This window comes from Rhinatrema bivittatum, chromosome 6 (assembly GCF_901001135.1).
Source record: "Rhinatrema bivittatum chromosome 6, aRhiBiv1.1, whole genome shotgun sequence".
Classification (NCBI taxonomy): domain Eukaryota; kingdom Metazoa; phylum Chordata; class Amphibia; order Gymnophiona; family Rhinatrematidae; genus Rhinatrema; species Rhinatrema bivittatum.
Genome location: NC_042620.1, coordinates 249600841 through 249627868, shown reverse-complemented (window position 1 = coordinate 249627868; position 27028 = coordinate 249600841). Strand labels below are relative to the sequence as shown.

The 27028-nt window shown below is 43.9% G+C and overlaps 1 protein-coding gene across 4 annotated transcripts in view; it reads right to left on the bottom strand.

Moving 5' to 3' along the window:
• Window positions 1–2772: 2772 nt before the first annotated feature.
• The window catches only part of KREMEN2 (kringle containing transmembrane protein 2), a 61943-nt gene continuing 37687 nt past the window's right edge, over window positions 2773–27028 (bottom strand). For 2 of the 4 annotated variants that reach the window (XM_029606767.1, XM_029606770.1), the window contains 5 exons: window positions 25539–25692; window positions 22896–23228; window positions 15567–15704; window positions 9156–9228; window positions 2773–4469 (listed from right to left, as the gene is read on the bottom strand). In XM_029606767.1, the coding sequence (XP_029462627.1) occupies window positions 4223–4469; window positions 9156–9228; window positions 15567–15704; window positions 22896–23228; window positions 25539–25692 (945 nt within the window). In that variant the 3' untranslated portion in view covers window positions 2773–4222. Of the gene's footprint in view, window positions 4470–6320; window positions 7619–9155; window positions 9229–12463; window positions 12919–15566; window positions 15705–22895; window positions 23229–25538; window positions 25693–27028 lie in introns of those variants that run through there. The other 2 variants (XM_029606769.1, XM_029606768.1) reach the window with 2 other exon arrangements.

The window sequence follows — 27028 nt, the reverse complement described above, 5'->3', positions numbered from 1 at the left end:
ATATTCTTAGGGTTTTCCCTGTCCATTTCTTTTTAAAACACGGATGTGATCCAGATTACATTTTGGAACTTGAAGGAGGTCTCGGACAGCTTAACTTCCATCTGAAATTGATGCTCTGCAGGTCTACCGTCAGCCTATAGAAGGAGCAGGTAGGCATCAGCCAGTGGGCAGGAGAGGTGAGAGAGCACATTTGGTGGCCTGCAGTGGTTGTAAGAAGCAAAAACCAGAGAAGGCAGTGGCAGGGCTCCTGGGTTTCCATGATTCTGCTGGAAATAGCAACTATGTCAGGTGCCACAGTTATAGAATCAGGAAACCAGGGGTTCCTAAGGAGATCCTTCTTATCTAAGCCATCTCTCAAGTCTTGATTCTCTCCCTCCTCCATCCCTTCCTTTCTCCTTCTCTACACCGAATCCTCTTTCCTTCTCTGTAATAACATTCATTTGTCCACCCTCTCCCTATCTCCTGTCTGCTGTAATGTCAATTTCCTTCTCCAAAGTTATGTACGGCTCGTGTAATCCTCTCTTTCCCCCACCTAGCAAACTGAGTCATGTCATACTGACAGAACAGCAGCCCAACAGGAGATAGGATAGGGTTTGGTGGTGTGCACTGTGCCATCTAGGCTGTGCGTGTGTGTGGTACACACAGATGGTAAACTACACACACACACACACAGCAAAACACAGCACACATACTGGCTTGTAGTGCACAAATCTGAACTGGATTTGTAAAAAGTTGCACCAAAGGATCATTTTTGCACACAGTCTTTCAAAAAGTTGAGGGAACACTGGTGGTGTGACAGGTGCACAAGTGAGAAAGTACTTCGCAGATCAGCAGCGGCAGTAATGGGGAAAGCAGGGTGACTATATGGTGGGAAAGCAGGGTGACTATATGGTGACCCAGTGGTGGAAGTTAGAGTGAAAGAGTTTGATAGCTTGTGTAGGAGGGGGCTGAGACAGTACATAGTGGCCTGCAAGGGGAGGGAGGTTAAATGCATTGACCCAATGGGAAACAGCATATGTCTGTCCAATGTGGGTTAGGTGTTCAAGAGAGAGAGAGCATACATCAACCATACTGGAGGAGAAAATGTAGAGACAGTACACATTGACCAATGGAAGGAATAAGTGTGCATCAATTGGGTAGGGAAGCAGATGAGAGCGAGCAGAGGTGCAGTGGCCTGGAGAGAGGTTGTGGTTGTTATAGACGTGAAAGCTGGAAAAGGCAGAAGAAGGGCCCCTGGTTTGCTATGATTTTGCAGACAATAGCAGATCCTGATTCAATTGCCGTGACTGTAGAATCACAAGAAACAAAGGGCTCTATGGAGAGTACAAGGCTCGTATCCTATTGCCATACCTTATGAATCCCAGTGACAGCACAGAGGGGGGGAGTTTATAGAACTATTCTCTATGGAAAGCACAATATGGCAGGGGTAGGCAACTCCGGTTGTGGAGTACAACAAACAAATCTCATTTTCAGGCTCTCCCTAATGAATATGCATGAGAGAGGTGTGTATACAATGGAAGCAGTGCCTGCAAATATACCATAGCTCATACATATTCCCTGTGGATATCCTGAAAACCAGACTTGTTTAGGGGTTCTGCACAACCGGAGTTTGCCAACCCCTCCTCTGTAGAGTTTATCGGTGACACTGCATAGAACATGGGTTCCCAACCTTTGCGGGAATACAGACCCCTTTTCAGTCTCAAAAGGTTTTGCTGGCTCCCATACCCGTCTCTTTAATTTTTGCATGCCATAACAAAAGAAATAACGAGATGCACTCCAGAATCCTTCCTGATGTATAGAACTTAATACTGAGCAATGCTTACTGATCTAAACTGAATACAGAGGGAGGGAAATTTCCTAAGCTATTCTTCCACTTCCCCATCCAGCTGCAATGGGGGAAAGGAAGCAAATTTAAAACATTTCCAGGTTGGCAACTTGGTGCACACGGGCAGAAAATCAGTACCAGTACCAGTACCTGCAGACCTGCAATCAAATTTTCCAAGGGAAGCTGCCTTTGGAATTTCCCTGTAAAAACTCGGTCCGGTGGGAGAAAGCCAGGGCTTTTGTAGCTGTGTACTTTGCATCTGCTTGGAAGGGATAGTGTGCCAAATTAAATTCCTGCATGCACTCCCCCCACCCCAAGCTAGCCTTGCTCCTTTTTCCTCTGCAGGGAAAAGGATTCATGCTGTTCACAGCACAGGTACTTTTACCCTCAGTGGCAGGGTGTAGCAGTTTTCTTAAGGCCTTTTTATGTGGGTAAACAGCTGTTTGCACACACACAAAAAAACCCCTCCCTGAAAATTGATCTCCTTTTAGCCTGTTTTTCTTTTATACTTTATTTTCTTTTATGAGATCTCCATGTCTGTCTGTGTGTCATATCCACACCTTGCTGTTCTCTCTTTCTACCTCCTCCTTGATCTCTGACATTCATCTCTCCCTTCCCTCCTAGACCCTGAGGGTCCTTTATCCTGCCATCTTGATCCCTTTCTCTCTATACCTCTAGCTCAGTATGATTCCTGGGAGGTCCTCTCTCCCCTAATAGACTTTATTTATTTTTTTTAATATACCAACATTCGATCTGAGATATCACATCGGTTTACATGCAGGTACTTTCCTCTTCTCTTAAGAGTCGCCTTAACCAGGTCAATCATGGATTATTGTCTCCTTCTTTACCTTCCTTTATTCCTGTCTCATCTCTTCTCCCTTCTGTCTTTCCTTTCATATTGTTAAACCCCAGTCCTAGTTCCTCCTTCCTCTGTCATTCAACTCACCTTTTTTTTTTTTTTTTTTTGTGCAGCTCTCCTCCCCTCTCCCTCTGTCAGGCCAGTAGCAGAGCACGTGGCAGTAGCGGGCAATGCTTCTCACCGCTGTGATCACCCTGCTTTGCTCAGTGTGCAAGTACTATGGCCCCTTCCTTTCCCACATCCTCCCGAAGTGCAGCAGTGGGGATTTATGACTCTCAAGGGCTGCAATCAGTCCCTCTTCTCCACTTTTGCCAGACGTGGAGCAATGAAGCCTGAGGCTCCTGATGGGTGCAAACGGTCCCTCTCTGTCTCTCCGCCGCCAGGTCTGCGGCAATGAAGGGTGAAGTTTCCAGGGCAGCAATGGGCCCCATTCTCAGTCTTCTGGCCTGAGGTAGCAGCTCAACTAATCCGAGGCAGCAGAAGCCTGCTCGTTTTCTCCCCAGCTAAACTTTCTTGCATCTGTTCTGGAGGGTCCACAGACCCCAGCTTGGGAACCACTGACATAGAAGGTTTGTGTTTAAACACAATGTACAGGATATAGGTTATACAGTATGAAGAATTCATGTTACAGCCTTTGAAAAGCTCAAAGATTAATGCTATTGACAGTACAGAGGTTCCTCGATATGGAGGTGAGTGACTATATCCTATGGGTAAGGCAGAGTTTCCACCCTATAGAGCAGTGGTTCCCCAAACCAGTCAGGTTTTCAGGATGTCCACAATTATATGCATGGGATGACTTTGCACACATTGGAAGCAGTGCATGCAAATTTATCTCATACATATTCATTGGGAGTATCCTGAAAACCCAACCGTCTGGGACTTTCCAGGGTCAGATTTGGGAACCACTGCTCTAGAGAACATAAGGTTTACACACTATGGAGAGAAGAGGGGTCATAGTCAATGGAGAGTTCTGGACCATCCATAAATCTATAATCTTAAGATTTTAAATCTATAGATTTTAGATTATAGATGCCCAACTCACTTCTACCCTCTTCCATCCTTTTCAGTCTCTATATAGCCACTCTCCTTTACCTCTTTCCTTTCTCACTCTCCATGTTACATTCTGTAGTGCTCTCCTGGATCACAAAAAAATTAAGATGCACAAAGCCTGTTCTATTGCAAGGCAATCCTTTCACTGATTTTGTATGATGAAGAGTCCTTAGCAGCCCATCTTTTTCTCCATCCCCAGTATCACATGTGTTATATAGCAGCAGACACAGTTGCCTTTCATATGCTTTGCTTGATGACACATCCAGTTGGGGGCTGTAGTGGAAAAGACCCAGCATACCTGATGAGATTCTTAAGAGCTCTCATGTGCTGCCAAACAGAAGTCTGAGAGAAGACTGGTTCATGACAGCAGGTTCTCTTAAAGCTGTGGAGATAGAAATCTCAGAGGGGTCTTCTTCCTGGGGCCTGGTCTGTGCAGGCAATGGAAATAATAAATCTCTGAGGGGATTGATCCTTGGTTGAATATCTCCTCAGGTAGTGGAGAGCAGAGATTTCAGCGATGACTGATTGGTGGCTGTCAGGTTCTTGTAGCTGTCGCAAAGACTGGAGCAGTCTGATCTAGATTCCATACCCTTTCTGGTGTCACTGCAGATCACCACCTTAGTGTGTTTGTAGGCCACCGACCATGCCTTGTTCCCCAGACAGTGGCCGTGGCCTTTTGCGCCCTTTATTACAAACACCTCCGATACGGTTTTCTTCTGGATAAAGAGACAGGTCCTGTGGACAAGAATGGACATTTAATATCAGACCTTTCTATATCAAGAGATGAGAAACAGAGAGAGGAAAGGTGTAAGCAGTACTAGGGTAAAGGTATTTCAGATGTAATCAGAAGTCTAGGTGAGAGAGATCTTAGGAGGAAGATTTGTTAAGATATAGAAGGATTTATCCTAATGTCCCACTAAAAGTCTTCAGAAGAAAGGGATATTTTGGAAGGAGGCAAAGGTGGAATCTGTAGCCCATAACATTGTCTCCCACCCCCATGTTAAGGCTCCGATTTTTTTTTTTTCCCAGGGGGATTTTCTGTCAAGTGCAGGAATATTTGGTTGCCTTTAGAATCACAGGATAACAAATCAAGTACAGTTAAAAGCTTTTCTGATTCAGTTCTGGGGCAAGAGATGGTGCTGGGGTACAGATCACAAGCTCTGTCTGGGAAGCAGCAGCAGTATTAACGCTGACCAGGGTACCCACCAGGTTCTAGGTCATCAGAAACAGATGAGTGAGTCCTGCTCTTTCAACTCATGCTCCAAAGCATTCAAATAGCTTCTTAATAAGAAAAGCTGTGCAATGTTAACTTCAGAACTGGCTTTCCTTCTCCTGATTGCCTGGTTAGCTAGTCATCTCTAGTGCCAGCAGCAGAGGTGGCTGAAAAGGCCCAGAGCCGCTGCTGAGGCCCAAGATGAGTGCTTTGTTGTATACCCGGAGAGATCTTATTCTTAGATTATACTTTAAAAATCAGAATTCTCAATTTCATGGTTTTCCAATTAGAATCTTTCCTGATGTTTCTTTAAATATGCAATTAAGAAGAAAAGAATTTCTAACTGAGAGAAAGGGTCATACAGAGAGGAGCAAAATTCTTATTACATTTTCCATGTAAATGTGTTCTTATATATCAAAATACGAGATATGTATTCAGTTATCCAGAACAATTGCTTACATACCTTGACTCCTAAATTTCATCCTACACCTTAGTATTTGGGAGAAATTGTAATTTAGATACGGTTTAGACACATATTATTTGTATATCTTTATTGGGTAAAACTGCTTCCTTTTCTGCCAGTCAGATTCTGTAATTACTATCGTAGATTATGTTTCTAGGTAACACAGATGAATATGCAAAGGACTTTGAAACTGGTTTTTCTTTTTTTCTTTAATGTCTAAATGATGTGAGCATATAGATTGTGTATATCTTCTTGAAAATGAAAAGTTTAATAAAAATAAAATAAAAAAGTGCCAGTGTTCAGGTTATGGAAACGAACACTCAATTAATGAGCATCCATTTTCCTAGCCCGTGGTTATGCACCAGTTAGGAAAACTGATGCTGGTAAAATTGAGCATCCGTTTTCCTAACTCACTGATAGCCACCTCACCTGAGCGCCTGCTTGCCGCACTCATTTATTGCATCGGCCCCTGAGTGAGGAGTGAACAGGAAGTAGAAGGCGTTCTCTGCTGAATGAGAATCAGCACAGCTGGGAAGCAGTAAAACTTCAACTGGTTAACAGCTTGCTGCCCCCTCAGATTTCTGCCACCCTAGGCACAGGCCTAGTGTGCCTATTGGCAAATCCAAGCATGTATCTCTCAAAATTAGTTTCCAATTTAGTGCCTCTGATGATGAAGTCTCCCACTACAAGAAGTTTTCTGTTATGACATTTCGTAGCGTTATAGGGTTTCCATTGCTGGAGTATCTTAATTTTCTAAAGTAGAAAAGGCATTTTGTAAGGAGAGTGGGTGTGTTTTTATTCCGGGGGGTCTGAACCTTCTGTGGGAGTTGGGGCAGATAACTTGGATGCTGAATAGCTGGGGTGGTTTCCTTAAACTTAGACAATTCCTCTTTCAGATGAATCAGCTCCTTTTTTATTGCAGACAGTTGAAGGCAAATGGACAAGCACCACAGCTGTTACAATAAACACAAGTCATTGTGTTAATGCATCTTTGAGGTTCACTTGGATTATTGTGACTAATCTACAAGTTTTAAAATTAAGTACTAATTTAAGTGGACGATATTATGCTTATTCCCTTGTAAAAACCATTGGTGTGGGAGAAAATAAACTGGACTGTATCATTGCATGATCAACACCCAGTTGGCTAACACTTCTTCACACGTTGAGCTCTCCTGCTGTTTTCCTATTTCTTTGTGCACAGCAACCTGATGGATTATAGCATATGTAAAATCTATTAACTGTTATGTCTGGATAGATTCAGACTTTCTGGCCATGAAATAACTGTGACTGGTTCTGAAAGTAGAGCCTCAATACTGAATCTCTTTCTGATGGAAATGCAAAAGTCACAAGTAATGTTCCTCCTGTCTGTAAATCAGTTTCTTGAGAAAGTTCCAAAATATATGAAATATTTAAAGAGACATCTTGTAAATGATTACCAGGATTTACATCTTTAGATGAAGGAAGATAGTAAACTTTTGTTATAGCTGGAACAGCTTCATTAGGAAGTTTGAGAATCCGTATAAGATAGTTCCTGAATAAATCCTTAGGAGGAATCAATGTCAAATAAGGAAAATTCAAGACCCTCAAATTCAACATTCTTAACAGATTTTCTATATTTTCTAACTTCTTAGAGTCAATATCTGATTGAACAAACTTGCTCTGAACCGATTCAGCATGAGACAGTCTTGTATCAAAAACTTTCAATTTGGAATCAAAAGATGTAATTTGGGATTCCATTGTCAAAGACTTAATATTAGTCTCTTTCAAAACTTGAGTTAAGGAGTAAATGGCTTTTTCCAACAAAGTCAAAGCATTCCAAATCAAATCCAGAGTTATTATTGGTGGTCTAAGGAAGATTGTAGAATCATATGAACCTTAGAGTCATATACTCCTACTTCTGCGAGGTTCCCATTGTCCATCCCAGCTTGAGGCATGTGTGAAACTTCCAAAGAGCCCATGGAATCTCGCAAATGAAAACTCTCTGAAGGTGGCATCAAAATGGTGTCCCTTCTCAGGGCATCAGATCTTTCCTCACAGCTTAGTTATTTTGGTAAAGATGGTAAAAGATCCTTCGAGATAAAATCAGGTGCTGTAGAAGGTGGCAATGGGGCCATCGGTGCACCGGGACTTAAGAGATATTTCTTCGGCCAAGGGAGTCGGCGTTCGCTCCCTGCCAGGTTCCTCAGCGGCCCCTCCCTCCGGTGTTATCTGCAGGGGCGATGCAAAGATCGAATCTATCCATTGCTGTTGTGAATCAGGTAACGGGGAAGAAGTCGAAACTTCCCTTGTACAACATTGCATTGACTATCAGCATGATTTTGAATAACTGTCTTGGACCATTATAGATACCGTACTTCTGCATCCACAAGGGGGGTGGGGGGAGACAGACTATATCTCCTTAACTTTCATGAACAGATGTGAATTTGTAAAATTGGGTTCTTCTGCATCATAGAGTCTAAATAAAGAATTGGACTGACATTCCCTTATATAATATAGAAGTGGAGTAGTAGTCTAATGGTCAGAGCAATGAGCCCTGAACCAGGGAAGCCAGGGTTCAGTTCCTACTCAGGGATTGCTAAAGGCAAATTACCTCTCCCACGAGCAAAAATGAATGTGGTGAATAACCTTTTATACTCACTGGCAGAGTAGAGGGCAAGAGGTCTTGTAACTGATGACACCAAGCTATCCCGCAGGTTCAATCCCCGCGAAAAAGCAAAAAGAGGAAATTCCTCAAAACCTCCCTTAACCATTAAGCCTTATGCTTCACCTTTGATGCAGCTCCAACATTACTCTCTGCATCAATGGCAAAGGGTAGCAGGAAATTTGAATTAGTTACCAACAAGGGCCCTGAACTTGGTGGTCGGTGTGGTTACATTATCTTGTGGTTATTTTGTGGTTACATTATCTTGTACATGCATCAGATGATTTACAACAAGATTTGCCATTGGTCTGTTTGAGATCCAATGTTAACCTATAAAAACGTGTCTGTGGTACACCATTTTAAATTGCATAAAAATATATATGTATAAAAAATTTTTATTCTCACAGTGACTTATATGAGTGGGATTTCTATGAGGATTCAGATGTTCACTTATAAACTTCAAGTTGGTAAACTGGTTAAGAGGTTGTTATTCAAAAGCCATTTAGACTGATAACTGAAAAGTTATCAGTCTAAATGGCTACCTGAAGATATTCATCTACCTGAAGATATTCATCTCCAACTAACTCTGGTTGGGACTTAGGAGCTGTCGTAAAGCTAGCCAGTTAGACTGCACCCTGAATATACCCTGCTAGTTAGCCAGATATGATGATCTGCACAGTGACGAGCTGCACAGTGGCCGAAAATGGACCCCATATTTTTGAACTGTTTTATTACTCCTTTCTCAATTAACAACACTAGGTTTATACTCAGTTATGAATGAATTGTTGTGGATAATGTATTTATCCTATACATAATTTCTGTTACTCTATCATTTTCTCATGGTGGTTCAGCCTTTCATATAGTTTTCTTAGTGTTAGAAGATTTAACAATACCATCTTCACAGCTCAGAGGTGGCTCTACTGTCAAGGCTTATATAATGTTTTTCTCTCATATCTGTTTTTTAAATTTTTCATACTGGGGTTAATAACCCATAAAGGGTATAAAGGATTTTGTTGAAAAGAATATTTCTGGAACATATTCATGATTGTGCCTGCCTTTTCCCCCTCTCCTTCCTGCCTTTCCTGGGTGCTAAGCTGTTCTCACCTCTTTCTCAGGAGGTAGGAAGTAATGATAAGGATCAGGATGAAGGCTCCGCTGGCTGCATACATCACCCAGGCTGGAAAAGAGGAACAGATAAGTGAGATGAGGTCAATCTGACAGGGACTACCTTGTTACCACCATCGACCAGATAGTGAGAACTTTGCCACATTTACATTCTGATATGATCACTATCCTTGCACTTGAAACTGAAATCTAGACTAGAATGGCAGATAAGTACCATAAGGCACATCTAGTCTACCCTGACAGTAAGAAAAACTTATAAAATTCACTCAGTTATCATCATTGACCTATAGTAATACTCACACTCTGATGCTGCAATAATGAGAACTTTTCACTCTTGCACACTAATATAATCACCTGCACAATAGTTATAACCACTGTCCTCAGATTCCTGTGGTAGCTTAGGGATAGATTTTATGTCGAAATTTAGAAAACTCTTGAAAATTTGTTTGCATAAATTTGCTTATTGGATAATGTAAATTATTTTGTATAATAAAAATAAAAGCAGTTTTAAAATCTTACTTGTGTGTCTCTAACTTATTTTGTTCCTTTGGGGGTTTTAGGTGGAGGATCTCTGGTATCAGTGTAGGGGAAGGAGAAAGAGTTGGAGAAAGGAAAGAAAGAGACAATCTCAGAATGGATAGAAGGAGAGAAGGGAGGTGAAAATAGGAGATCTCAGAGATTGTGAGATGAGAGAGGATGGGGGGAGAAGAAAGAGGGGTGATAATAGATTGAGATGGGAAAGCGGGGAGAGAAAGAGGAAAAGAATGAAATTTAGGGGATCTGAGGTGGGGAGAGAGGAGGGAAGTTTATGATTTTTAGGAAAAGTGACTTATCTGATTACGTGGTGGCCACTCAACATAGCTACCACTTAACCAGATAAGTCCTACTTATCTGGCTATCTAGCGCTAAACGTGCTTTCAGTATCGGGCCCACCATCTTTTTTATTACATTATAAAAACAGTTTTCCATTCATACTTGTGATGGTATCATTTATTTGTTTTTTACTGGGTGAGGAAAAAATATCTTAAGTATTAGCAGAGGGAGGAGACCTCAGGGATGGGGAGAGAAGGAGGAGAGAGTTAAAGGACCAGATCTGGGGAGAGAAGGTGGGGATAATGGGATTGGGGGATAAGTGTGAGAAAAAAAGAACTGAGGATGGGTGGAGGAGAGAGGGGACAAGGCATGGTAACGATGGGCAATGGGGAAGATTGAGGAAAAGGTAGAAAATAAGAAGGGGAGGATGGTTTGGGGCTTGAGGAAGGGGAGGAGGGAGATCAGAGGAGAGATCCCAGGATCTGAGCGGTATAATAATAATTTTGCATTTCTAGGCCACCTTTCAAATTTAACACAAGGCAGTTTGCAATATTTTTTCCCAGATACTATGTCTCTGCCCAAAAAGCTGACAACCTGAGTGAAAACCTGAGGTAACAAGAGATAAAGGGGCCATTTACTAATCTGCATTATAGTAATAACGCTGCTTGTTTGGTCAATAACATGCATTGTCATAATGGAGCATTATCATAGAAACAATGTAGCCCAACATGTGGCAAAAAATAATGAGCTGCATCATAGGCAAAGTAAAAAAAAAATAATGCAACTTACGGGAAACTTCTGAAACTGTATTCCCTGAAAATTAATACCTCCCAGAGATTTAATATATTTTCCTTCATGAGCTTCGGCATACTAATGTACATACCAATGCTCCAGGCTTCTTTTTAAAGGGGCTGCAAGGATGATGAAAATTTCTCCACCCAATGTCTCAAAACCCATAGGGGGTCTAGTGGTCCCCCCTCCCATCCAAACATCCTTTCCCCACACTTCCTCCCATGCCCAAATGACCAAAAAAATTAGACCCATGGAAAAAAAAGTGTCCCTCCTGTCCAAACTCCCACTCTCACCTTTCCATGCCCCTTCTAAGCTTACCAGAAACTCCTTGGGGGATTAATGGGGGTAGGAGTAGCACCAGAAGCTCCTTTGCCTCTCTGGATGGGGGGGGGGGGGGGCGGTAAAGAAGCATCTGTTATCAGCCCCATTTTCAGTGATGACATCTGCAGGCAACAAAGATTGGGGATTGCTCCTGCCTCCATTAGTCCTCCATGGAGTTTCTGGTTAAGCCTGTAGAGGTCTGGGAGGGTGAAGATATAGAAGGGGCAGGGGAGGGACATATTTTCCATTTGGGCGGAGCTTGAGGGAAGTCCTAATTCTTTGACTTTCGGGCACAGGGGAGGGTATGTGGGGAAGTAGCTGGTGGTCCCAAGTCCCCAGGGAATTTTGAGTTGGTGGTACGTGCCCCGTCCCTTCCTGTGACTTTAGCTCCACGTCCAGTTCTCCCATCCCCGGTTCGATCCCATTGGCTGCATCTCACACAGGTTTGTTGCTTCCAGAGTTCTTCTTGCATGCATGATTGGTGAGTAAAAACTGAAACATCAGAAAGGCCAAAATGGAGGGTTCTGGTTCACCAGGTGTGCCAGGTGATACCGAGGCTCTAGTAGTTGCACAAATGCAGTTTCATGAAACAGCAGCAGCAGAGGACAGGAACGAGTGGGAATCACTCCCTCATTTAAACATGCAGATGAGGTAAGGGGAGAAGGGATAGTGCCCTGTTGGGAAGGGTTTTATTTCTGAGTGATGCTGGGGCTTTTTTGTGCGGAGGTTGGCTGTATCTTCTATTTTTTTTGTGTCTGTCCTCAATGCTGTCCTTTCACAGCTTGGTGGGGGCCATGGCCATGTGGCCCATCCCATTCTGACACCTATGACTTCTACCACTAGCCCAATCTAAGAACAAGGAAGGGAGAATTTGAATTGTTGGGAGGAGGAGGGAGATGTCCCTACCCATGTTCTGGTCCTGTTCCTCCTTGCATCTCTCATTCCCTTTCTAACTTCCTGCCCAATTTTCTATACACACACACACACCTGGTTTTGATCCCTTCTCTTTCACCCACACACAAAAACACTACTCCCCACAACCCCCACTGTTCCCCTCTCTCTTATACACACCTCCCCAGCTGATCCCCTCTCAACCCCAGCCCCCTTCTAGACCCCAAAAATGTTCCTCTCCTTTGCTCCCTCAGCCCCTCATCTCCACAGCTGATCCCACTGTAACCTCTCTTCTAGTGTAGGTCCAAGAGGTGTCTGGGAACATGTTCGATCCCGGGGCTAAATCCAGCAGCCCTGGAGAAGGCTAGACTTCCCAAAGCGTAGGGGGTAACGCTTGCTGTGGGTGCTGTATAATTAGGTGTATGGTGTGGATTAGTGTAGATGCCAAACAAAATGGACGGGAGACTGGATGGATGTTCCAACTTAAACTTTACAATAGAAAATCTTCAGATGAAATTAACTGGCACCATACACATCTAATTATGGTTACATCCCTGTCCCAAAGTTATTTCCAAACTGTTCTTTCATCCGTGAAAGTGTCCCTAGGTTTTGGGGTCCTGAAATAGTGTTATCCTTCAGGGCACAGAATGGTAGGCATCCCAGGTGGGCTACAGGTCACTTAGCTGAAGTGTAATCCCTTCCTGGACAATATCTGAGGTCCAAATGTATTTCAGTTTCTCCAAACTCCCAATGCTTTTCTCTTCTCCCAAGGAAGATATTCCCGTGTGATCTCCAGAAGAACTAAATTTCTTACACTTGCTTCTCTCCAGATGGTAACTTGGGATCTTTAAGAATGAAAATTCCAGGCAGTATGGAAAAATAATTTCTCTTTTCTTCACATTTAGGTGGGAAGGGAGGCAGAAACCTTCTCCAGAAACAAAAGGAAAAATTAACATAACATAAGAACATAAGATATGCCATACTGGGTCAGACCAAGGATCCATCAATCCCAGTATTCTGTTTCCAACAATGGTCAATCCAAGTCACAATTACCTGGCAATTACCCAAACATTAAATAAATCTCAAGCTACTATTGCTTATTAATTAATAGCAGTTTATGGATTTTTCATCTAGGAATTTATCCAAACCTTTTTTAAACCCAGTTACACTAACTGCTATAACCACATCCTCTGGCAATGAATTCCAGAGCTTAGCTATGCACCGAGTGAAAAAAAATGTTTTCTTTGATTTGTTTTAAATGAGCTACTTGCTAACTTCACAGAGTGCCCCGTGGTCCTTTTATTATCTGAGAGGGTAAATAACCGATTTACTTTAACTTGTTCAAGTCCTTTCATGATTTTGTAGACCTCAATCATATCCCTCCTCAGTTGTCTCTTCTCCAAACTGAACAGCTCTAACTTCCTTAGCCTGTCCTCATAGGGCAGCCATTCCCCTTAGTTTGGTTGCCCTTCTCTGCACTTTCTCCAGTGTAACTACCGTATATCTTTTTTGAGATGCGGTGACCAGAATTGCACACAGTACTCAAGGTATAGTTTCACCATGGAGCGATACAGAGGCATTATGACATCCATCGTTTTATTTGCCATTCCTTTCCTAATAATTAAGAACATAAGAACATAAGAAATTGCCATGCTGGGTCAGACCAAGGGTCCATCAAGCCCAGCATCCTGTTTCCAACAGAGGCCAAACCAGGCCACAAGAACCTGGCAATTACCCAAACACCTAGAAGATCCCATGCTACTGATGCAATTAATAGCAGTGACTATTCCCTAAGTAAACTTGATTAATAGCAGTTAATGGACTTCTCTTCCAAGAACTTATCCAAACCTTTTTTGAACCCAGCTACACTAACTGCACTAACCACATCCTCTGGCAACAAATTCCAGAGATTTATTGTGCGTTGAGTGAAAAAGAATTTTCTCCGATTAGTCTTAAATGTGCTACTTGCTAACTTCATGGAATGCCCCCTAGTCCTTCTATTATTCGAAAGTGTAAATAACCGAGTCACATCTACTCGTTCAAGACCTCTCATGATCTAACATTGTTTGCTTTTTTGATCGCCACAGAACACTGAAATGACGATTTCAATGTATTATCCTCTATGGCACCTAGATCTGTTTCCTGGGTGGTAACTCCTAAGATAGAACCTAACATTGTGTAACTTCAGCAAAGGTTATTTTTCCCTATATGCATCACTTTGCACTTGTCCACATTAATTGCCACCAAAAATGCTCAATCACTAGAACAGAGTCACCCCATCCATCCACTGGGTATGAGATAGCACAAAAAAACTTCTCTCATCCTAATCCTTCCCAGAGGCAAATTAATTTTCCCTTCTTGAAACAATACTAGGGGATACAGGGCAAAATATCAAAAAGTAAGAATTTCTCACAGTTCAAAAAACACTGAGGCAATCCTTCCAGCCAGGTTGTAGACCACTGAATTAAACTGTCTCCTTCCTATTCTGGAAACACTAAGTCTGAGGCCTAGCCCACCACCGATAGGGAACAAAAAACAAAAAAATCAATGCTTCTCCTTAGAAAAAGTAACTGAAAATGCCACACTGAAATTCCACTCTGCCTGCCTTTGAGCAGACAAGAGTTTACTACTCCAGTCAACCTCATACATTTGGAGGAGGAGTAGCCTAGTGGTTAGAGCAGTGGGCTACAAACCAGGAGACCAGCATTCAAGTCCTGCTCTTGGGCAAGTCACTTTACCTTCCATTGCCCCAGTACCTGAATGTAATCCACTTTGAAGCACTGTGGAATATAAATCTAAATAAATAAACATTTGCTGAAGGAAATTGGCACACTCCACTCCTAATCCTGTGTCCTAGACCAGGGCCACCTATTGGAGACCCAAAGCAGGTCTCTAGAGCATGTCTTTCTCCCACCACCACCATAATTCCATTCTTATTCCTTTCTCTCCTCCCTCACTCCCACCCATATTCCCCACTATCTCAATCTCATATCTCTTTCCCAGTGCATCTGGGAAGCGGCAAATATTTAGCTGATCTGCCATCCCCAGATTTTTGCCTAGTATACCTATTGGGAAATCCAGGCCTATCCCCACCAATCCACAAGGACCCTCTTTTATATATACACACACACACACACACACACACACTCCTCCATAATACCTCCAGCCCTTCTTTCAAACACACATCCCCCTCCACCCAAATAATAACCCCATTCCCTCTTTCCTCCACCATGGATTCCCCCAAACCCTCTTTCACTCTTCAATCCCCCTCTTACCATCAATCCCCCCTTTCATGTAGACTGAGCCAACAGAGCAGTGGCACGTGGGGCCATATCCTCCTTTTCTGCCTTTGGACCATCACAGGAAACTAGAAGTCCTGGTTACAAAACTGTTACAGTCACTACCCTGATAAAGGGAACCCTGTTACACTCACATTCCTGATACTGACTGTTATAATGAGTTGGTGAGTAGGGGGAAAAGGTATATTTAACATTTTGGGAAGGGGAGATAAATGGACACAGCATGTGAGTCAGTAGCACTGTGATCTTTCCCCTTCCACCATCCTTCCCTTACCTCCGATGCTGGGGGTGAAGTGCTCAGTGCTATGGAAAAGGTTGGTGTTCAGTCCATCTGCAGACGTTCTAAGAACCTGTCCATCCAGGTGTTCTGTCTGTGCCAGGTCTGTGCCCTGAATCGTAATGCTCTTCACACCTATGCACACAACACCACAGATCAACAGGGGAGAGGAACAGAGTTTTGCTACTGTTTCATACCTCTACAAAGGCTTACATATTCCTTAAGCTTGCTGTGTGACCTTCCCTGCTTTTCTAGTAGACATTCCTCACAACTAATTTTTAAAAATATTCCTTTTTTTTAAATTATTATTATTATTATTATTGTTTGCCCTCTACATGGGTGCACCTATACATGTGAGTAGCATGTATAGGTGCACCCATGTGCACCTATACCCGTGTATCTTTCGAGGCCTCCCTAGGGTAGTATTAGGTCATACAAGGCACTTACAGCCTAAAAACAAAATGTAGGCATAAATGTGTGTCGATACTTTTCATGGAATAATAATCAAAACAAAACTACCTATGTAGCTGAGGAGCCCATTCAGAACTAGGTTGTATAAAACATGTTCTGAACGGGGACTGGTCTCTTCTTGATAGTTCAGTGAATAAATGAAAACAAACTGCCAGTAGGCTCTCCCAGCTACCAACAGCACAAAAAATACCACATTGGAGTTGGGAAGAAGAGGAGGTACATTGCAAGCCTCATCCCGGATGTTCTTGGGGAGTTAGGGAGAAGGCATGGGCTTGAATCAGACAGATGGGAGGTAAGATGGTGGGGATGGGCTGTTCTCTCTACCAACTTGCTCTTTATTTCATCTGGTGGGTGGGAGGAGGGTTTCAGCCCTGGTCACGTTTTTCATCAGGCCAGTAGGAGGAAAAGGGTTCTTGGTGCAGCCAAACCTAGGCCTACTCTTGAAGAACCTAGATTTGACAGCCAAATTAGGAGGCTAGTGCTGAAAATCAGTGCTAGCCACCTAACTTTCTACCCCTGAGCTAATTCTTCTCCTAGACCCACCTGGAATTTGACTGGCTAAATTAAGCCAGTTATAGCCTTACCAATTTTCAAAGCTTTGATCTAGCCAGCTAAGTAGTCCCTGCCTTTGCAGCCACTAGATCCCTCTCACCCTTTCCAGCTCTTTTACTCTCATTCTGTCCAGCTTCCATCCTACACCCTCCCTTCCCCTTCAGTTGTTTTTCCCTTCGGCTCTTTGCAGTCTTGAGCTTCTTTCTTCTCTTCCAGTACCCATCACCTTTAACCTCCAGGTCTCTCCTAACCCACTCCTGCCTCCAGGTCTCATCCTTACCTCTAGAAAATCAATAACATTCGTGTGAACCATGAATACGCTGACATATCATGCTATCATGCAACCATGTGTAATGGCCCCTCAGGGCATGTTACCATTAAGCCCTGGGTAACTCCCTTTTTCAGCAGTGTAGGTTAGGAGAGCGAGGAGGCACCATTCAGTACAGCCCCTCCCATTGAGGGTGCTGGGATGTCAGTCCCCCTCTGTGAGTTTTATAAGCAGCTCTCTCTCCTGAGAGCTCTAGGGGCAGTGTAGTTTGATTTTTGGAGTTATAGGAGGAGACTGGAGCTTTTCCTGGTTTGGATTATTGAGGCCTCCGCATTATGACTCAGGCAAACCCTGCTTGGAGTCCGTAAGTCAGGTCGGGGAGCTGCCCTGTCTATCCATTCCCTGGTGGGCAGGGACAATATCCTGAATTGTTTTGAGGGTTTTGACAGATTTTTATTTGTAAGAAAGCTGGTGGAGACTCCTGGTTACTGCTTGGGAGGGGAAGGCATGGGGAACCTTCTCTCTCGGAGTCCTAGCCTAGGGAAGATCTGCCCTTCTGCACTCTCCATGAGGACAGAGGACTAGTGGTGACCTAGTGCCAAGACCTTCTGGTGTTTTACCTCAGTTTGAAGAAGAAGAATTTTGTTGAGAAGATCAGGGAGAAAGTTTGGCTACCCCTCTTCCTTCTCTAACAAGGAACATCTGGAGCTGCTGGTTCCTGAGGGGATCCCTCCTATCAGGGATTTGACAGAGAAAGAAAGAAAGAGCAGAACTATCAAGATGTTTCCTGTAAGAGCCATTTAAGACACCCATCTGGATATTCACCCCTGGGGAAAGAGAGAGGATGGTGACTCTCTGTGCTGAGACTGTGATTTACCATTTTTGTCTATTATGGAAGGGGTTTTTCCTGCCTACAGGGGGAACTCTGCTTAGTCCAATCTTGGAGGGTGGATGTTTCCCTGGCCCTGGTAATTGAGACCCAAGCACAGATAGAGATAAAGACTAAAAGCAAAGAGTAAATCTGTGATACTGAGGACTGAGTTTATTTCATCTGATTACCCATCAGTAAAGTATGTATTTTTAGACACTAAACCAAAAGCCTCCTGGTACTACATCACACATAGTGGGACAAATAAGTGTGTATCTCCCAGGAAGGAAAATCTAAAGGCACCCTGTAACTTCAGGCCCTGAAAGATGTTTCCTTCCCCCACACCCAAAAAAGGACTCAGGCCTAGGGAAGAGAGACAGCGAAACAGAACTTGCCGGAGTAACCAACCCCAAGGAGACAGTAAATTCTTTTATGGCCCTATCGGTAGAGCCGGTACAAGGGTATTAGAGACCATAGATGAATCAGCATGCCACCTTCCCCACACACAATTAAAATGAATAAATAAGAAACATTAGACATTTATGATAACAGATTTTACATGAACCAGAACATTTAAAGTATAGTCACTTACAACATGTATATTATAATTGCATGCAGTGCTGTAAAACCTTGCAAAAAAAGTAAAAAAAAACCCCTTGGAATTGGCATTAGGTCTATTATAATGTGTGTTGGGTGTGGGCTTGGCCCTCAAAAGGCCACAAGTAAAATGAATTACAATTTCAATATAGTAAATCTCCCATATCAAAATTACAATAATTGCTAGCATTCAAACAGTGACAACTCTACTTATGAAAAGGCAACACTGCAATTATTACACTAGACCCTAAGATGCCAATGCACCTACTATTAGGAAACAGAAAAAGCCAAGCTGCTATAGATCCCTGCACAGAACCTACCCACTAGCAGAATATGCCAACCTAACGAAATAGAACATTTTGTTATTTCCTATTTTGTTTCTCCTGAATGCACATCTCTAGTGGTTAGTGAGTGATAGTTCCTGTCCATCCCCAAATAGGGTTGGGTCTTTGTGAAAATCTTTATAGATGTCTCCACAAGACACTGCGGAGAGTCAATGTCTTGGAGGCATGGAAAGATGCCACAAAGTGCTAGCCTGCTCTCTAGATGGATTTCTCCAACTTCTCACCTTTTCCAGTGGGAAGGCTGCTCATCTTTCCACAAAGACAGAATGAGTTTGCTTCCTAGTTTTGCTACCTTTTTTTGAGGGAGTTGGTGAGTTACCCTTGTTTGTTTTCCATCAAGAGAAGCAAGCTGAATCCTGTACAAGATCTTTGTCAATGGCTAGTGAGGTTCTAGAAATCCACCACTGTGATCTGTGTGCTATTTTTGTGCAAGAAGTCTAGAAATCCACAACTGTGATCCGAGTGCTATTGTGGTACCCATATGGGTTGGCCACTAGATGTCACTAGGTCCCTGTAGAGAATTCTAATATCATAAGCCTTCCATCCTTCCTCAGCCTCTCCCAACCTGGAGGGCTGTGGTTGGTCGCCTCAACCTATTTAGCCCAGCCATGTTAGAAATTGGTGTGATCAGTTTTAGAGAGCCTCCAAACAATGAGGATGTTTTAGTTTTACTCTCTGTGAGGCCTCCCAGCCTCACTCTGCACTTTCAATTTGAACTGCCAGAGGGACCTTCTCACATTAATTACAGATATATTGTTATGCCGGATTCCATTCTGAGGCAAAAGGGCTTTCACCCAGAGGACTGAAGACCTGTGAGCCCACTCTACACCCTAGGTGAGGAAAGCACCAGTGACAGATCCTTCTGAGAGAAACAGTGATGGCTGAAGATGTATCCAGCTTTACCTTTTAGAAGTATTTTTTGGACTTTGGCTGTGTGGGTAGGTTTTTTTCTGATTCACCCCTCCTCACAGGGATACAGTGTTGAGGTAGCTGGATCCCTTTTTGACTTTTCCTGCAAGAGAAGTCCTCAATAACCACAACAAAGGAGAATGTGTAAGACCGGAAGACCCCAGTCAGATCTCCACCCATGGGATTCAGGTAGGACTGTTTTTGCTGTGTTTGAGGGGACTCCTTCAGTAGGATTCCCGGTTAGCTGCTTTGAACTTTGTGCAATTAAAACTATCATGGTAGCTCTACCCAGATGCCTGAATCAAAAGGGAAACCTACCTACAGAGAAATATTCATGTACCATGGACTTTTATTTAATCATTGCCAAATCAGTAAACTTTATTTTAAATACCCAGAGCTTGGTCCTGTCTGATTTATCCCAGCATCTCACTCCTTGGGATGCAGCTATTATCTACATACACTGAAAGGAAGATACTAACGTCTGGGCCATCAACAAGAGCTTTCCCCCATAAAAAGAATCCACCATGGGATAGAGAGTCAAGCATGGGAGTTAATTGCTAGCTAGAGCAGCCCCAAAGAAAACAAATATGTTTGTGTGCTTTTGGGATTTATACCCCTCCCCTCCCCCCCCCCACACACACACACATTCACAAACACACTAGTTTGGTGAGGACTCTGTTGGTGCAACCTTTGGAGGGTATACTTAAGATAATGAGAGGGGGGGGGTTCTTTATTGAAGGACTGCAGCACTTACAGATACCAAAGAATCTATAATTGGGACTGGAATATTGGAAGTGAATATAGGAGGATCTTGGAGGAAAGGGAGGCCCCGACGGAACCCCTGGGATCTATTCAATTGCTCTGTAACCATTTTATATTTTTGTGTGTGGACTGTGAATTTTATTTTGGAGAATCTAAAAGTCTGGGTTGGATTACTATGTTTTTTGCGGCTTTCTTAATTTTCAGTAAACTTTTGGTTTTGAAACAACACATTCTGGTAAAGAAGTTTTTAATTGATTATGTATGATTCTCTTGTGCCTTAGAGTCCCAGTTAAAAGAATCTCAATCTGTATCTTCAGTCAGTTTTTCCTGTCCCTGTGGTTATTGAAGGTGGTCCCTTGCTTGTTTCAGGGAGTGTCCTGAAAAAAAGGGGCTTACATTTAAAGGTTTTAGGCCCAATGATGTGTTTTTTACAGGACTGTTCTGGGAGAGGTGGTGGTGATGTCATCATGATTGTTGAGTTTAATTATCAAAATCTTGGAAGGGAGGAGGGCTGGAGGGAATGCTGGCCTATGGGCCTGTAAGTTTATCATGGGGGGGAGGGTAGAAAGCTTAAGGTTCACCTAAGATACCTAATAATTTTCCTCTGGCCCTGCAAACCCTGGTCTGAAAGATACATTTCTTCTCTGTGTCTCCTCTGTTATTCTCCTCTCCTTCCCTGTAACCCACTCTGTCCTGCTACTTCCCTCCCTGTGCTCTTCTGTCATTCTCCGTTCCCTGCACTTATTTAATCCCTTCCTCTTTGTGCCCCCTTTGTCATCCTCTCTCACTTCCTGTGTTCACTCTTAGGCCGATGCAATAAAGTGCGGCCAGCTTAGCGCACAGTTTATCGAGCAGTTGGACGTGCAATTTTTGGACGCACATCCATAACCCTCGATGCAGTAAGAGGATCAGCGCCTCCAGAACACACGTCCAAACCAAGGCATAGCTAATAGCGCTCATCGCATATAAATGCCATATAGCTGAGGCTAGTAGCTATTACCCAGTGATGTGAAAAATCACTGTGCGCCCAAGGTGCACTTTTTAACCCATCAAATTTTATGCCTGCCCCAGAACGGGCATAAAGTATTGCCGCACATCAAAGGATCTACTTAAAAACAAAAAATCCTGCTTTTCGGAGGTTCCTCCTACCTAGGATTGCCATGATACAAGTGGTAGCAACCTCAGAAAGCAGCATCCTGGAAAAAAAAAAAAGGCTTGAGGGAAAAAAAAATGTTCTGGGTGCACAACACACACACAGAATATACACACTCCAGGCCATGTATATTGTGAATGTGTATTGTGCCAGTAAATTCGCTCCCGCAGCATAAAACAAAAGCTTGTAAATTGAGCATCTGTTTTGGTAACCCGCACATAGCTACATCTCCTGGGCACCCAATGCCAAGGTCGCACTAGGGGCACACAATTTATCCCTAGTGTGTCCGTTTTAGTGCAGCAGCTCATTTACATATTGCATCGGGTGCCCAGGAGAGGTGGATGTGCACATGTTAAATGGGCACCCAGTCTGGACACACCTTTTTAACGCGCACTTTATCGCATCAGCCTGTCTGTCTTTCTCCCTTCCCTTTTGCTCCTTGTCCCTCCACCTCTGCCTTGTTCCATATGGTCCATTTCCCTTCCTTAGACTCCCCTCACTCTGTGTGCCCTTTTATTCCTATACCCTGCCTCTCTCTCTCTTCCGTCACTCCCCCTCTGTCCTTCCCCAACTTGACTGGCTCCACATGCAGCAGAATCATCTATTTTTTTGTAGTGCAACTGCTGTGGAGCCCACTGCAGTTATATGAGAGGGCCCACAAGAAATTTCTCGGTGGGCCAATACATCACTGCAGAATCTGGTAAAGCCCATGCCTCAATGTAACAGAGTCCTTCCTCCCAATGAGTTTTAGCCTTACAGCTATAATTTACACATGCTCAAAAAGTTTAAAGTACTGAATCTATTCCTTTCTTCCCTTCTCTCCTCCCATCCTGTCTTTTGCTGTCTCTTCAAATTTCTTCATTTTCTCTCCTCTATCTTCTCTATCTCCCTTCCCCCGCCTTCCCCCTATTTTCTATCTTATCTTGTTCCTTCCTCTATCACCTCTTTTCTCCTCTACATCTCTCATCTCTTCCCTCTTCTTTTCCCCATTCCTCTCTTCCCCATCCCCTCCCACTTATCCTTTCCTCCCCTCTTTCCCCACCTCTCATTTTCTATCCTTTCTTCCATCCTCTCCCATTTATAACCTTTCCCTCACCTTTACTTTCTCTTCTTCCATTCCCAGCCTTCCCCTTCTCTCCTCTCCCCTTCTTTACCTGTCACCTGCCCTCTTATCCCCTTCTCCTTCCTTCTTCTCCTTGCCTCCACTTCACAGTAACAGTGCTCTTGTCCCAAAAGCTTAGAATCTCAGCATGGGTCCACAACAAGTAGGTGACCTGCTGAAAATTATACAATGAGTGAGCAGAGGTTGGGACTGGGTTCAGCAGGACTCACACGCCAGCTAACCCAGGACCTGGGCTTAGAGCTCAGTGAAAGACTGGAAAGACCATGCCAGTTTCCTTACCATGGTATGATAGTGCGAAACCTTGGGCATGAAACATCTGGTCAGACTGGAAGGTCAGCAGAAGGTAGTCAGTGAGCAGGATCATGACACCCTCTGGTTTATGATGCCCATCGAAGTGTGCTAGAATCCTGTTGGTATGCCCATCCCTTAGCTCCACCTGGTCATTTCCATCCTGGATCTCAAAGATCTCGAAGTGTACTTCCATGCCCACACAGCCCAGGGGACGCACATTCCACGTACAGTTGCTGTCTGCACCATAATCATCTGGGAACTCAGGGGAGTAGATGACACCAGAGGTATTGTTGTCATCTCCCTCACAGGCACCAACTGCCACTACAAGGGAAAAATATCAGTAGTAGGAACAATCCTTCAGTCAAGCATGATACAGATGTTCTTATAAAACAATTATGTATTTGAGTGGTACAGGAAGGACTGGGCCATCACTTCTCAAATCTGGTATCTGCTACGGTCAACAATTCCAAATTTCTTGGTTTTATTATGGTGAAAAATGACAAATTTGTGGCTTGGCTACATGATTTATGTGGCTGAGAAATTTAAAAATTTGCCATCTAAGGCTTAAACTAATTAGTTAAGACTGTAGGTTTTCATTACGTAGCATTTGCATTACACAGTAATAAGTTTTCTTTTATACATAGGGGGCCCGATATTCAAAGCTCATCCAACACTAGTCGGATAAGAGGATCTTATGCAGCTAAGTAATGGCTGCTGAATATGCGCCTACATCAGTGGCCACCGCTTAGCCATATAAGTTCCTTATACAACTAAAAGATACACACACAAGTTATACAACTAAAAGTTACACTGGGCAGATTAGGGGTGGAGCGAGTTAGCTATATAATTTATATGGCTAACTACTGATATTCAGAGTTAACCGCATAAGTATATGTGTAAGTTTAGAAGCCCCATAGAGCAAGTCTAAACTTAGCCTGGTAGACTTATCCGGCTAAGTGTGTATATATATCATAACTTAGGGGGTAATTTTCAAAAGCGATTGCGTGCAATCACTAAATGGGGGCGGAGTCGGCCCCGGAAGTGGAGGAGTCGGGGTGGCACCGGGGCCGATGCTGCGGTGACATCGCTGGCGGCGAAAGGTAAGGACCTTTTATGGTGTAGTTATTCGGTGCGAAAGCCGGCAGCCAATGCATCGCAGTGGTGCGATGGCTGCCGGCTTTCGCAGGCCCGCCCCCCGCTTCGCCCCCCCCGTTACCACCGACTTTTCTAAGGTCTGTGACCTTAGAAATGCCAGGCCTTAGTTAGATAAATTCTACTTAGCTAAGTTACTTAAAGGTCGATACAGTAAGGAGCGGTAGGAAGAGCTGCGTTAGTGCCGGTGCACCCACGGTTGCCGCACGCGCAGTCCGGCTCACCTACCGCTCGATACTGTATTTAAATAGCTTGCAAATGCAAGCCGCGTCCAAGAAGCGTCCGTGAAGCGTTAGGCCCGCGCAAACCATTTTACTGTATAGAGCGCTATACAGTATCCTGGGTGCGCTGGCCTAACGCTTCACGGACACGCTGGTATCTGTCATTTCAAATGACATTTGAAATGACAGGTACCAGGAAGTGGACGGTTCTCTTACACTCAGGATTGCCAGTCCTCTCTCCCCTCCTCTCGAAGCAAGGCGCAGGGAGGGGGGGAGAGAGGACTGGTGAAACGACATGTAAAGTGTAAAGCAACGAAGCGACTTACTTTTCTTGCAGCCCTCCTCCGGAGACAGACATCGGCAGAGACAGACCGCGGCTCCCCTGCCTCCCGGGGGGCAGCCGGCGGCAAAAGCGGCCCCGCCAGCGAAGATGGATGCCTGCACGGGCGAAAGCGGCCCCTGTGCGTGCAATTGGGCCGCTCAAGACGTGACGTCATATGCCGTGACGCCAAACGTCGTGACATCACGCCTTGAGCGGCCCAGTTGCACGCACAGGGGCTGCTTTCGCCCGTGCAGGCATCAATCTTTGCCGGCGGCTGCCTCCGGGAGGCAGGAAAGCCGCGGTCCGTCTCTGCCGATGTCCGTCTCCGGAGGAGGGCTGCAAGAAAAGTAAGTCGCTTCGTTGCTACTTTTTTTTTTTTTTTTTCACTTTTTTCCGCTTTTGTTGCTTCGGGAGGAGGGGAGAGAGGACTGGGGCTGCCCCGGAGGCCAGCACCCATGGACGCGGCCAGGGCAGGTGAGCGGGGGCTGGGGGAAAGTTTGCCGCCTACCCTTACCCCTGCCTCTAACGCAGGGGTAAGGGTAGGCAGTAAGTTAGCAGGTTAAACGCGCGGCAAAACAGCAGGTTAAAAAAGCGATAGTCGGGGCACGCGTTACTGTATGGGAGGGAATAGCTAATTCGATCGTTTACATCTAATATACATGCCGCGGGCGGAAGGGGTTACCCGGTGATTTAAAGAGGCGGTAAGAATGGGTTAAAGGGGATAGTGTATCGCGGGTTGGACTAACGCGGCCGAAACGTGAGTAGAAAGCGGGTTAGGAGCAGGGTAACCGCGGCTGCACTTTACTGTATTGACCTGTTATATAGCCAGCTTTGAATATCTACCCCAGGGCTGCTAGCTAAGCAGTGTGCTTGCTTCTGTCATGCATTATTCATTCAGCGCATGAATGCACACAAAATCTGTAGAGCTATGCTCACCATCATAGATGCCGATCCTGCCATCACCGCCACACAACTCACTGGACTTTCCAAAGCACACCTGATCACACTCCAGGGCACTAACAAGTTGGTTCTTGCTCATGTCCATCTCATTCCCACAGAAGCAAGCATAGCCAGCCTCCACACCTGCATACTGTGAGAGGAAAAAGGGCAGAGATCAGCCTTTTGCCTGTATGGCTGATCCATTCATCTTATCTCATACTATATATTTACAACATATATCATCTATCTACCTGTTTACTCTATGTACCTGCAATATTTATTATTCACTTCTATACAACTTCTATACAAAGGAGATGCACATTGAATATCAAAGCCAGCTGCTGATGGTATAGTGTTGAAAATATAATGCAAGTTTGTCAGTTCTGAATAAAAGTATTTTGTGGCATAAATGATGTATTGGAAAAGCTTTCTTTTTTTAATATGAGATGTGCCTCTCCCTTTTATTTTTGCATATTTCTAAGTTATTTTTTAAGCACTCCATCTGGAACAAAGGAATATTTTAGAGCCTTAACTTGGGCTTATGCAATATGTTGATTTTGGAAAAGGCTTTATCTATCTATTCATATACAAGATTTTCTAATCAATCGTATTTCAGACTAGTCTTCCATCCAACTCACGGTCATCACAATCTCCCTCTTCATGTTACCTATTTTTCTATCAATCTATCTCTTTACATCATCAAATCAATCTCTCTATCATCACGCCATCCCTGGAAATGACAGGAAGAAGACTGAAACATAAGGAAACAAAATAAACATGATATAAAAAGTCAGAGTTAAAAACAGACCTGATAAAAACGGGACAGAAAAAAGGATAATAGAGACAGATATGGCTAAATTATATTTACCTGATAATTTTCTTTCCTGGAGTTCTGCTAGACCAGTGATTATGTATGGGATTTCCCTCCTCCATAGCTGACGGAGGGACTCATTTTGCCTCAGTAATTTCAACCAGGTTAAAAGCACAGAAGTCCTTCTCACTTCCTTAGCCAACATACTCTTTAATGACTTCAACTCTGGGGTATAAAGAGGGTGTGGTCCTAGTCCAATCCCAGTAGTCTGTTGCCAAAACGCTGTGATCAGTAGAAATCCCTAACATCACTACTAGGTTATAATGATGGCTCTGAGTGAGTCGAGAGATAAGACATGAAAGGCAGAGACAGGAGGAGGGCACAACCAGGGGTACTTCACAGGCTGTCAACTAGCTCCAGTGATTTTCCTTGCTCTTGTCCACCTGGGTGGGATCTGGACTGGTTTAGCAGGACTCAAAGAAAGAAAATGATCGGGTAAGAAAAATGTAGCCTTCCTCATCATCCTACTAGACCAGTCATTACATATGAGAGATATCAAAACCTTCCCCTCTTTGCTGGGGTGGGAGAAAGACGAGGCTGTCTTGCCAATCCTTGCCTGAAAGGCAGCATCTGCCTTGGTCCGTGTGACAAATCTGTAGTGTTCACCTGGAGAGTG